The following is a 12201-nucleotide window of genomic DNA, read 5'->3' as shown; positions in this document are numbered from 1 at the left end:
TACACTTCACCAGATTGGCAGCAGGATCTGTACAGGCACAATCAGCTTCATGTATCATCCATGAGGAGTAACACAGAAGCCTCTCGAGATACGAGAACTCAAGACCAAAGAGGTCTAAGCTAATATGGGGGAGGATGAGGACTATGGAAGTATTAGAGAAATTACATAAAACCCCTCAACCTCTAATCCGCTATGTGGAGCTTCATGGGTTGTCACGTACTTTGGCATACTCCTTAGGGAGATCGACAAATCTCTTCTTCTCCACCAGGGCCGAGTCTCCAAAGTAGTAGTTCCAGGAATACTCTGGAGACAGGAGCTTGGTGGGTTTGTAATACAGGAAATATCTGTTGAGATAACTCTCATCATGCCAAAGGGCTTCTATGTTTATGTCTTTATCGGCCAGCATGGCGTGGTGGCAATGGTTGGTCAACTTGTAGATCTCTTCCACCGTGCCTCCAAAATGGGACCCCGTGTAATAGAAATCGCCCTCGTCTTCGGGGATGTAACCTGCAGACTGAGGTCGCCTTTCATTGGGGAACTCCTTGCGAGACGATGTGAAAAAACCCGGATGGATGACGCCATAAACATCACTGAGGATCTCAACCCCAACCTGGTCTTTGAACTCCATGTCCACATCTAGACACACCAGATAGTCCACCTCATTGACGAACCGATCATGGATGTAGTCTCGAATGATCTGCATCCCCCTCATGGTGATGTCCTGCCATCTTTTGTAGGCTGGGACCTCCAGGACAACCAGATTTCTCTTTTCACCAAGTGTAATGTTGGGGACGGCAGCGGGCTGGTCGGTCATTACATAATAAGTGACCCGGTGTCCAGTCATAAAAAACTTCTCAGCTGTGTCCAGAAAATGTTTGATAAACTTAGTGTACCTAAAAAAGAGAACAGAAAATGTTTTCAGAAAACATGTGGTTTATAAAGAAAACCAATCAGTATTATAGCAGTTATATCCTTGTACATAGGAGCAGTATTATAGTAATTATATTCTTGTACATAGGAGCAGTATTATAGTAGTTATATTCTTGTATATAGCAGTATTATAGTAGTTATATTCTTGTACATAGGAGCAGTATTATAGTAGTTATATTCTAGTACATAGGAGCAGTATTATAGTAGTTATATTCTTGTACATAGGAGGCAGTATTATAGTTGTTATATTCTTGTGAGAAATGTGACAACATGGATGGAGGGGGGAGAAATGTGACAACATGGATGGAGGGGTAGAAATGTGACAACATAGATGGAGGGGTAGAAATGTGACAACATGGATGGAGGAGGGGGGATGTAACAGCATGGATGGAGGGGGAGAAATGTGACAACATAGATGGAGGGGTAGAAATGTGACAACATGGATGGAGGGGGAGAAATGTGACAACATGGATGGAGAGGGAGAAATGTGACAACATGGATGGAGGGGTAGAAATGTGACAACATGGATGGAGGGGGGAAATGTGACAACATGGATGGAGGGGGAGAAGTGTGACAACATGGATGTAGGTGGGAGAAATGTGACAACATGGATGGAGGGGGGGAAATGTGACAACATGGATGGAGGGGGAGAAGTGTGACAACATGGATGTAGGTGGGAGAAATGTGACAACATGGATGGAGGGGGGGAATGTGAAAACATGGATGGGGGAGAAATGTGACAACATCTGAGGTCTGATTAACATTGGGTGTATGATTGCTGGTCTGACCTGAGGTGCAATGGAAAATATTTTTTTCTTATTATCCTACTCTAAAACCGAGGTGCATCTTATGGGTCGGTGCGTCTTATAGGGTGAAAAATACAGTCCTCAAACCAGCGATTGTCTGAAGCAGAGCGAAGATACCAGGACCACACAGAGGAGAAGCCAGCTGCTTCAGATGGGACAAGGGCCGGGTGAGCTGCGGGGGGAGGGGCGCCAAAATTTAGCTTCGCTTGTGTTGTAAAAAATCCTTGCACCGGCCCTGGTAGTTACCTCTGGGTTCTGACTCGGCTTGTTGACCATTCTTTGTTTGTTTGTCTTGTTTGTCCCACCGCACTTACCTAGGCTAGGGAACGCCGCCCAGTTGTGCTACGTTACCTAGGACCTATAGTGCAAGTAGGCAGGGCCAGGGGTGTGGGTGGAGTCAGTGGTGCACCATCCCCTCCCCCTCTTTGTGACATAAATATATTTTTTACAAAATTATTTGTGCCTTTCCACCTACGACAAGGCGATCTCTTAGGACAGGAAACTACACTAAATACTATCTCCTACTGGCCTCCATAAAATACAGGGAATGCAGGGTTTCCACATGCATGCTGAGCCCAGTCTGTATTTTGCCTCTGCTGGTGCCAAATGGCCTCCAATAAATGCACAGAGAGCAGAATAGTGTAATAGGCTTGGAAACATAAGAAGAAAAAAAAGGATTCTGTAAAAAAAAAGCAAAAAAAAAAAAAAAAACAGATCTTGTTGCAAGCGTTTGAGCCATATCTGTCTGAGATCCATTTTGTTTTTAAAGGAAAAAACCGCTGCATGCAGGACTTTTATTTCTATTTAAAAAAATATGGATCTCAGACGGAAATTATTTTTAAATATTATTTTTTTATCTGACGGATCAGAAGAACGGAAAGCTAAACGATGATGTGAACTCAGTCTTAGGAGGAATGTGTCCTTCTGCAGTACAGCATACAGAGCGTGCGCCGGAAGATGCAAGCTCCTGCAGGGGAGGTGAGTGGCACCAGCCGTGAAGATACACCACCTCAGGGCCCTGATGGGGCGAGGATGCAGCCGGGCAGCAGAGGGGAGCTGAGGTCCAGAGTATAAGGGTAGAAAAAGACACCGAGCCCCTGCCTTCTGAAAGGTGCCACCTAGAAATGCCACGCCCGGGGGTACAGACTATGTGCAATGCTGCGTGTCGTGAGGAGAGGAATACCATGACCTCTTAGTGCCCTGAGAAGGAGAGCGGGTGCAATAGCCTGCACAGTCACTATTTCCATCTTTATTGCTGCAACCAGAGGAGACTCCATCTACAGCAGGGATGCTCAACCTGCGGCCCTTCAGCTGTTGTAAACTACAACTCCCACCAAACCCTGCTGTAGTATGATAGCTGTAGGCTGTCCAGGTATGCTGGGAGTTGTAGTTTTACAACAGCTGGAGGGCCGCAGGTTGGGCATTCCTGATCTAGAGTGTCGATGCCAAGAGTGAGCAGTTACCCCCGAGTGAGCAGTTACTATGTTTGAGAGGCTCTGTACCCACCAAGCCGGGTGCCTCATTAGAGACCGTAACCACCAAGCCTCTGGTAAGGACTGTACCCACTAAGCCTGTTGCCCCCTATGGGACCTGTATGAACCTCTTACGCTTGTGTCCGCCTGATTCCTTCCACCATCCTACAGTATGGAGCAGATCCTTACGTGAGATCTGACCCCCTTACAGTGGTAACCCAAGGCTGATCTCCACAGTGTGCAACTCTATTCGGTGATGTAACTTAGTAAGAAGAGCTCTGGTTTTCTGCAGCGCCCCCACAGGTGACTCTAAGTATTACACCGTTCTTACTTATATCAATTACTATGATTATCAGACTCTCAGCACTTGGAGTAACTTACGGAGGCTTCAGGGCTTCTGGTTTCTCGTACAGCATCCTGGAAACAGAGAAGAGGACAGCAGTATTATTTCATTGTATTTGAGGTCTGTATTTTAAAGCGGCGCTCCGCGTCCGGGAGCCAGATGCCTCAGGCTCACTCCCTACTGCAGGCCATGGCTAGTGCTTGTCTTTCAAATCTCTTCTGCTGGCCTTCAGATTAATGGATGTCAATGAAAAAGCCATATCTAACCAGTAGGTGGCGCTGGTGTACATAATCCTGTGATATTATTTGTGGCAGTAGGTGGCGCTGGTGTACATAATCCTGTGATATTATTTGTGGCAGTAGGTGGCGCTGGTGTACATAATCCTGTGATATTATTTGTGGCAGTAGGTGGCGCTCGTGTACATGATCCTGTGATATTATTTGTGGCAGTAGGTGGCGCTGGTGTACATGATCCTGTGAAATTATTTGTGGCAGTAGGTGGCGCTGGTGTACATGATCCTGTGATATTATTTCCAGCTGTAGGTGGCGCTGGTGTACATGATCCTGTGATATTATTTCCAGCAGTAGGTGGCGCTGGTGTACATGACCCTGTGATATTATTTCCAGCAGTAGGTGGCGCTGGTGTACATGATCCTGTGATATTATTTCCAGCTGTAGGTGGCGCTGGTGTACATGATCCTGTGATATTATTTCCAGCAGTAGTTGGCGCTGGTGTACATGATCCTGTGATATTATTTCCAGCAGTAGGTGGCGCTGGTGTACATGATCCTGTGATATTATTTCCAGCAGTAGGTGGCGCTGGTGTACATGATCCTGTGATATTATTTCCAGCAGTAGGTGGCGCTGGTGTACATGATCCTGTGATATTATTTCCAGCTGTAGGTGGCGCTGGTGTACATGATCCTGTGATATTATTTCCAGCAGTAGGTGGCGCTGGTGTACATAATCCTGTGATATTATTTGTGGCAGTAGGTGGCGCTGGTGTACATGATCCTGTGATATTATTTGTGGCAGTAGGTGGCGCTGGTGTACATGATCCTGTGAAATTATTTGTGGCAGTAGGTGGCGCTGGTGTACATGATCCTGTGATATTATTTGTGGCAGTAGGTGGCGCTGGTGTACATGATCCTATGATATTATTTCCAGCTGTAGGTGGCGCTGGTGTACATGATCCTGTGATATTATTTCCAGCAGTAGGTGGCGCTGGTGTATATGATCCTGTGATATTTTTTGTGGCAGTAGGTGGCGCTGGTGTACATGATCCTGTGATATTATTTGCGGCAGTAGGTGGCGCTGGTGTACATGATCCTGTGATATTATTTCCAGCAGTAGGTGGCGCTGGTGTACATGATCCTGTGATATTACTTCCAGCAGTAGGTGGCGCTGGTGCCCACTGGTAGGATAAGAATTAGTTTTCCTTTGCTATAGGTCGGTATCCACCATGTAGTGAAGCTGTTCAGCCACAAGATGTCAGCAGTGAGCTAAATGGAAATTTCCATAGACTTACAGCGCGGGGGAATATGGGGTCACTTCTCATGAATTTATTGGTCGCTGGGGGGGGAGGGGCGATTTCAGAGACTTTGGGCATGGACAGGTCATTGGTTTTGGTTGAATTCGAGAATATATTTCACTGTAGATTATTTGATAGACAGATTTTTATATATACATAACAGTCATATTTGGCAGTTTGGGTATATGGCGAAAGTGACGCTTTGTCATGAGCTTTGGAGTCATTTATTAGGGATGGGTTCAGAAAAGAACCATAGAAAACTAAAAAAAATCAAACGAACAGCAGAGTATTCTCTTTAAAACCACAGGGAACCATCAGAAATGTACTTAAAGGGATCCACAGTCTACTGAACGTCACCTCTTGACCCCCCCCCCCCCTCCCCAGAGGAAACCATCATATCTGGAGACTGTCAGCAATCCTCAGAGCCTATATATTGAATCCAGTAAACACCGCAGGAGAGGAGGTCCATATTACACCCCATCAGTCGCTCAGTCCTGTTACGTCCTCTGTCTCATAGACGCTTGCTGTGGATCACAATATGTCGCCAACCAACTCTACCTCGCCATCACATTAAAGACGATCCCCCAAACACATCCGTGTAAAATCCGATCACCGTCCCTCCGATCGATCACATAGTAACCTCCGCAAACGACAGAAGTGAAGTTCTCATAAAGACAGAGGTTCATTGGATATAAGAGTTTACCCCCCCCCCCAATATATTCTCCTCTGTAACTCAAACCAATTATCTGTCCATAGACAGTCTCCGAAATCACCCTCAATGAGCAGTAAATTCATCAGAAGTGACCCTATTTTCCCCCCGCCCTGTAAGTCTATGTAAAGGTCCATTCAGCTCACTGCTGACATCTTGTGGCTGAACAGCTTCACTACATGGTGGATACCGACCTATAGCAAAAGAAAAACTAATTCTTCTCCTACCAGTGAGCACCAGCACCACCTACTGCCGGAAGTAATGTCACAGGATTATGTAGACCAACGCCACCTACTGCCACAAATAATATCACAGGTGTAACAGGGTGCCGAAGGCACACTCGGTCTCCCATCAGCCGCAGATCTGCTGCTTAGCTTCAGGAGCGAGGATCTGTGTTTGACCTCCCTTTGCTAGCTGGGAGGCTCCCTGCTCCTAGGTCTGCCTTGAGCGCCGAGCTGATCACTCGGTGCTCGACTGGTCGGTCTGTCGGTCATGTGACGCTGGCCACGTCACATGACCCTCACTCACCACTATAAATACAGGCAGCCTGCTGGCCACAGGTTGCCTGTTAATTTAGGTTCCTGGCAGTTGTTGGATACCTGTGTACTTACCTGATCCTGTTCCCTGAGGATCCTTTGCCTGCTCCTCCTGTACTGCTCATCCTTCCTGGTATATTGACCTCGGCTTCCACCTGACTATTCTTTGCGGACTCCTTTGGTACTTCTCGACTCTCCTGGTATTTATGACCCTGGCTTCTCCTGACCATTCTTTGCTTATCCCTCTGTACTGCGTTGTCCTCTTGGTTTTGACCCGGTCTGTTCACTCTCCGTTATTTGTCTTGTCTGCCTTTCCTGCACGTATCCTAAGTTAGGGACTGCCGTCCAGTTGTCCCCTGTCATCAGGACTCGTGAGGCAAGTAGGCAGGGCTAGGGGTGAGGGTGGAGCGCAGTGGTCACTATCCTCCCCCCTGTGTGTGTTTCTCGAGTCTGCTAAGAGGTTGAATCCGCGTCAAGCCAGATGGGCTCTGTTTTTACTCGTTTTGATTTTTCCATTACGTTCAGGCCAGGAAGTAAAAATGTGAAGGCGGATGCATTATCTCGGAGCTTCCATGGTTTTCAACCTACTGAGGTACCAATCTTCATAGCAGCTCTAAACCAGGATATCTCGGCTCGCATTAGGTCTGAACAACATCTGGCACCGGTATCAACCCCAACAGATAAGTTGTTTGTTCCCGTACAATTTTGTCTCCAGCTGTTGGGTGAGTGTCACGATTCTGTCTTTTGTGGACATCCGGGTGTTGAGGGCACTAAGGATCTGGTTTCTAGATCTTATTGGTGGCCCACTCTAACTAGGGATGTCAAGTCCTACGTATCAGCCTGTGAGGTTTGTGCCAGGTCCAAGACACCTAGGACTCGCCCTGCTGGTAACCTACGACCCCTACCCATTCCGAGTAGACCCTGGTCCCATATCTCAATGGACATTATAGCTGACCTACCGCCAGCGGAGTGTAAGACTGTAGTTTGGGTAGTGGTCGATAGGTTTAGCAAGATGGTCCATGTCATTCCCCTGTCTAAACTTCTGAATGCCAAAACCCTGGCATCTATTTTTATGAAAGAAATTGTTTGATTGCATGGTATCCCGGAAAATATTGTTTCTGACAGGGGTGTGCAGTTTGTGTCCAAATTCTGGAGGGCCTTCTGTCAAAATGTCAAATTTCATTGTCTTTTTCCTCTGCCTACAACCCTGAGAGTAATGGGCGGACTGAACGCCTTAATCAGTCTGTGGAACAATTTTTGAGGTTGTATGTTGCTGATGACCAGCAATTATGGGTGAAATTTCTTCCATTGGCTGAATTTGCTTTGAATAACCGTGTCAATTCTTCTGCTGGGGTTTCACCTTTCTTTTGTAACCATGCTTTCCATCCCCGTTTTCATTCTGGGTCATCCGTCTCCTCCTCACCCTGAGGCGGATAGGCTCTCCTCTGAACTGTGCACAGTTTGGGCCCGGGTTCAATCGAACTTAGAAAAGGATCAAAGTCCTCAGAAACTCAAGGCCGATAGGAGACGTTCAAGGGGGGGTGAATTTTCAGGTTGGGGATAAAGTATGGTTGTCCTCCAAGAATCTCTCTCTTAAGGTAGATTCTAAAAAGTTTGCTCCTCGTTTTATTGGACCATATAAGATCACGGAGGTGATTAACCCGGTATCATTTAGGTTGGAGCTGCCCGAGTCATTCCACATTCATAATGTGTTCAATAAATCTCTACTTAAATAATATTTTGAACCGGTAGTACCATCGAAAGCCTCGCCTCTGCTGGTTCTTGTTAATGATGCTGTCGAGTATGTGGTGTCTAAAATAGTGGATGTCAGGAAGGTGCATAATTCCTTGCAGTACCTGATTCACTGGAAGGGGTATGGACCTAAAGAGAGATCTTGGGTACCTGCCAGGGAGGTTCATGCTCCTAGACTTGTTCGAAAATTTCATTTAGAACACCCTGAAAGGCCATCGCCTGAAGTCTTGGGTCCGGTGGCCCCTCGTAAAAGGGGGGGTACTGTAACGGGGTGCCGAAGGCGCACTCGGTCTCCCATCAGCCGCAGACCTGCTGCTTAGCTTCGGGAGCGAGGATCTGTGTTTGACCTTGTTCCCAGGGTGGGTTTGCTAGCTCGGTGCACTCAGTGCTCGACTGGTCGGTCTGTCGGTCATGTGACGCTGGCCATGTCACATGACTCTCACTCACCACTATAAATACAGGCAGCCTGCTGGCCACAGGTTGCCTGTTAATTTAGGTTCCTGGCAGTTGTTGGATACCCGTGTACTTACCTGATCCTGTTCCCTGACGATCCTTTGCCTGCTCCTCCTGTACTGTGCATCCTTCCTGGTATATTGACCTCGGCTTCCACCTGACTATTCTTTGCGGACTCCTTTGGTACTTCTCGACTCTCCTGGTATTTATGACCCCGGTTTCTCCTGACCATTCTTTGCTTATCCCTCTGTACTGCGTTGTCCTCTTGGTTTTGACCCGGTCCATTCACTATCCGTTATTTGTCTTGTCTGCCTTTCCCGCACGTATCCTAAGTTAGGGACTGCCGTCCAGTTGTCCCCTGTCATCAGGACTCGTGAGGCAAGTAAGCAGGGGTAAGGGTGGAGCGCAGTGGTCACTATCCTCCCCCCTGTGTGTGTGTGTGTTTGTGACTATTATAACAGGATCATGTACACCAACGCCACCTACTGCCACAAATAATATCACAGGATCATGTGCACCAGCGCCACCTACTGCTGGAAATAATATCACAGGATCATGTACACCAGCGCCACCTACTGCTAGAAGTAATGTCACAGGATCATGTGCACCAGCGCCACCTACTGCTGGAAATAATATCACAGGATCATGTACACCAGCGCCACCTACTGCTAGAAGTAATGTCACAGGATCATGTACACCAACGCCACCTACTGCCACAAATAATATCACAGGATCATGTGCACCAGCGCCACCTACTGCTGGAAATAATATCACAGGATCATGTAGACCAACGCCACCTACTGCCACAAATAATATCACAGGATCATGTAGACCAGCGCCTCCTACTGCTGGAAATAATATTACAGGATCATGTACACCAGCACCACCTACTGCTGGAAATAATATCACAGGATCATGTACACCAGCGCCACCTACTGCCACAAATAATATCACAGGATCATGTGCACCAGCGCCACCTACTGCTGGAAGTAATGTCACAGGATCATGTAGACCACCGCCATCTACTGCCACAAATAATATCACAGGATCATGTATACCAGCGCCACCTACTGCTCAAAATAATATCACAGGATCATGTACACCAGCGCCACTTACTGCCACAAATAATATAACAGGATCATGTGCACCGGCGCCACCTACTGCCGGAAATAATATCACAGGATCATGTACACCAGCGCCACCTAATGCCATAAATAATATAACAGGATCATGTGCACCGGCGCCACCTACTGCCGGAAATAATATCACAGGATCATGTACACCAGCACCACCTACTGCCGGAAATAATATCACAGGATCATGTACACCAGCGCCACCTACTGCAGGAAATAATATCACAGGATCATGTACACCAGCGCCACCTACTGCAGGAAATAATATCACAGGATCATATACACCAGCGCCACCTGCTGCCGCAAATAATATCACAGGATCATGTAAACCAACGCCACCTACTGGTTAGATATGGCTTTTGCACTCGTGAACATTTACATCCATTAAACAAAACAATTAGGTCATATTTAATGTAGAAAAGAGAAATGTATGTGTGTGTGTGTGTGTGTGTGTGTGTATATATATATATATATATACAGTATATGCTTCGAATCGAGGAAGGGACCAGCATTGGCCCAAAATGTGAGCTTCCGTGATTAGTTTTAGTTACAGCGTCACCTTGTGGTGATTTTTCTCTTAATTTCTGCTCCTCCATTGGCTTTAGTGTTATCCTGACAAAGACAGACAGAGAGCTGCTGTAACTCTACATCCACGCAGATCGGCCTCAGTCACATGACCATATTTTGGGTTCGTATCTGATCCGCAGGTTTTGCGGATTAGATGTGGACCTATTCATTTCAATAAGTCCGCAAAAAATGTGGACAGCACACCGCGCGCTGTGCGCATCCGTATACCTGTTCTGCAGTTCTGGAAAACTGATAGAAGATAGAACAGGGAATAGCATTGTTATAATGGATCCACAAAAAAAGACGGACACAACGCAGACGTCACACAGCTGTCATCCATATTTTTTGCTGATTTGCAAAATACATATGGTCCTGTGAATGCAACCTTAGAAGTAGTCATCATCTCACCTGTCAATCATAGGTTTCTGCCGGTGACTAAAGATCAATGATTTGTTTTCCCTGTGACACAAAAATAAGACATTTTGAGAATGGAAGGAAATAAAAAAATTGTGGCCTGCCCCCCCCCCCCCCTCCCCAAATATCAGAAATCACGAGAACCACCAATGGTCACACCCTAAAATTGTGGTCTTCAGTCCACAGACATTCTGAACAAGCACAGCTGCAGTGTAAAGCATGGGGTGAAAACAATGCTTGCAGTGCAATAATTTATATATAAACATACTCACCCATTTTGTTTGCAGGAAAGTATAGTGATTGTGCGCCAGTCCCTAATGTCCATATGTCCCCTAAACGGTGAAACAGTGGAGTCATTAGTTCTCCTTATATTATGTATTGTCTGACACATACTGCATCTTATACAATGACATACTTATATTCTTGTACGTAGGAGCAGTATTATAGTAGTTATATTCCTGTACATAGGAGGCAGTATTATAGTAGTTATATTCTTGTACATAGGAGGCAGTATTATAGTAGTTATATTCTTGTACGTAGGAGCAGTATTATAGTAGTTATATTCTTGTACGTAGGAGCAGTATTATAGTAGTTATATTCTTGTACATAGGAGGCAGTATTTTAGTAGTTATATTCTTGTACATAGGAGCAGTATTATAGTAGTTATATTCTTGTACATAGGAGCAGTATTATAGTAGTTATATTCTTGTACATAGGAGGCAGTATTATAGTAGTTTTATTCTTGTACATAGGGGCAGTATTATAGTAGTTATATTCCTGTACATAGGAGCAGTATTATAGTAGTTATATTCTTGTACATAGGAGCAGTATTATAGTAGTTATATTCTTGTACATAGGAGGCAGTATTATAGTAGTTATATTCTTGTACATAGGAGCAGTATTATAGTAGTTATATTCTTGTACATAGGAGCAGTATTATAGTAGTTATATTCTTGTGCATAGGAGGCAGTATTATAGTAGTTATATTCTTGTACATAGGAGGCAGTATTATAGTATATTTTTGTACATAGGAGCAGTATTATAGTAGTTATATTCTTGTACATATGAGCAGTATTATAGTAGTTATATTCTTGTACATAGGAGCAGTATTATAGTAGTTATATTCTTGTACATAGGAGCAGTATTATAGTGGTTCTATTATTGTACATAGGAGCAGTATTATAGTAGTTATGTTCTTGTACATAGGAGCAGTATTATAGCAGTTATATTTTTGTACACAGGAGCAGTATTATAGTAGTAATATTCTTGTACATAGGAGCAGTATTATAGTACTTATATTCTTGTACACAGGAGCAGTATTATAGTAGTTATATTCTTGTACATAGGAGCAGTATTATAGTACTTATATTCTTGTACACAGGAGCAGTATTATAGTAGTTATATTCTTGTACATAGGAGCAGTATTATAGTAGTTATATTCTTGTACATAGGAGGCAGTATTATAGTAGTTATATTCTTGTACATAGGGGCAGTATTATAGTAGTTATATTCCTGTACATAGGAGCAGTATTATAGTAGTTATATTCTTGTACATA

The 12201-nt window shown here is 45.0% G+C and overlaps 1 protein-coding gene across 1 annotated transcript in view; it reads right to left on the bottom strand.

Moving 5' to 3' along the window:
* Nucleotides 1–202: 202 nt before the first annotated feature.
* LOC122945936 (histo-blood group ABO system transferase-like) overlaps nucleotides 203–12201 on the bottom strand; it is a 76390-nt gene continuing 64391 nt past the window's right edge. Inside the window, exon 7 of the mRNA XM_044305160.1 lies at nucleotides 203–893. Coding sequence (XP_044161095.1) covers nucleotides 203–893 — 691 coding nt within the window. The remainder of the gene's footprint in view (nucleotides 894–12201) is intronic.

Source organism: Bufo gargarizans, chromosome 9 (assembly GCF_014858855.1).
Source record: "Bufo gargarizans isolate SCDJY-AF-19 chromosome 9, ASM1485885v1, whole genome shotgun sequence".
Taxonomy (NCBI): Eukaryota; Metazoa; Chordata; class Amphibia; order Anura; family Bufonidae; genus Bufo; species Bufo gargarizans.
Note: the sequence above shows the minus strand (reverse complement) of the source record. Positions and strands in the feature narration are given on the sequence as shown.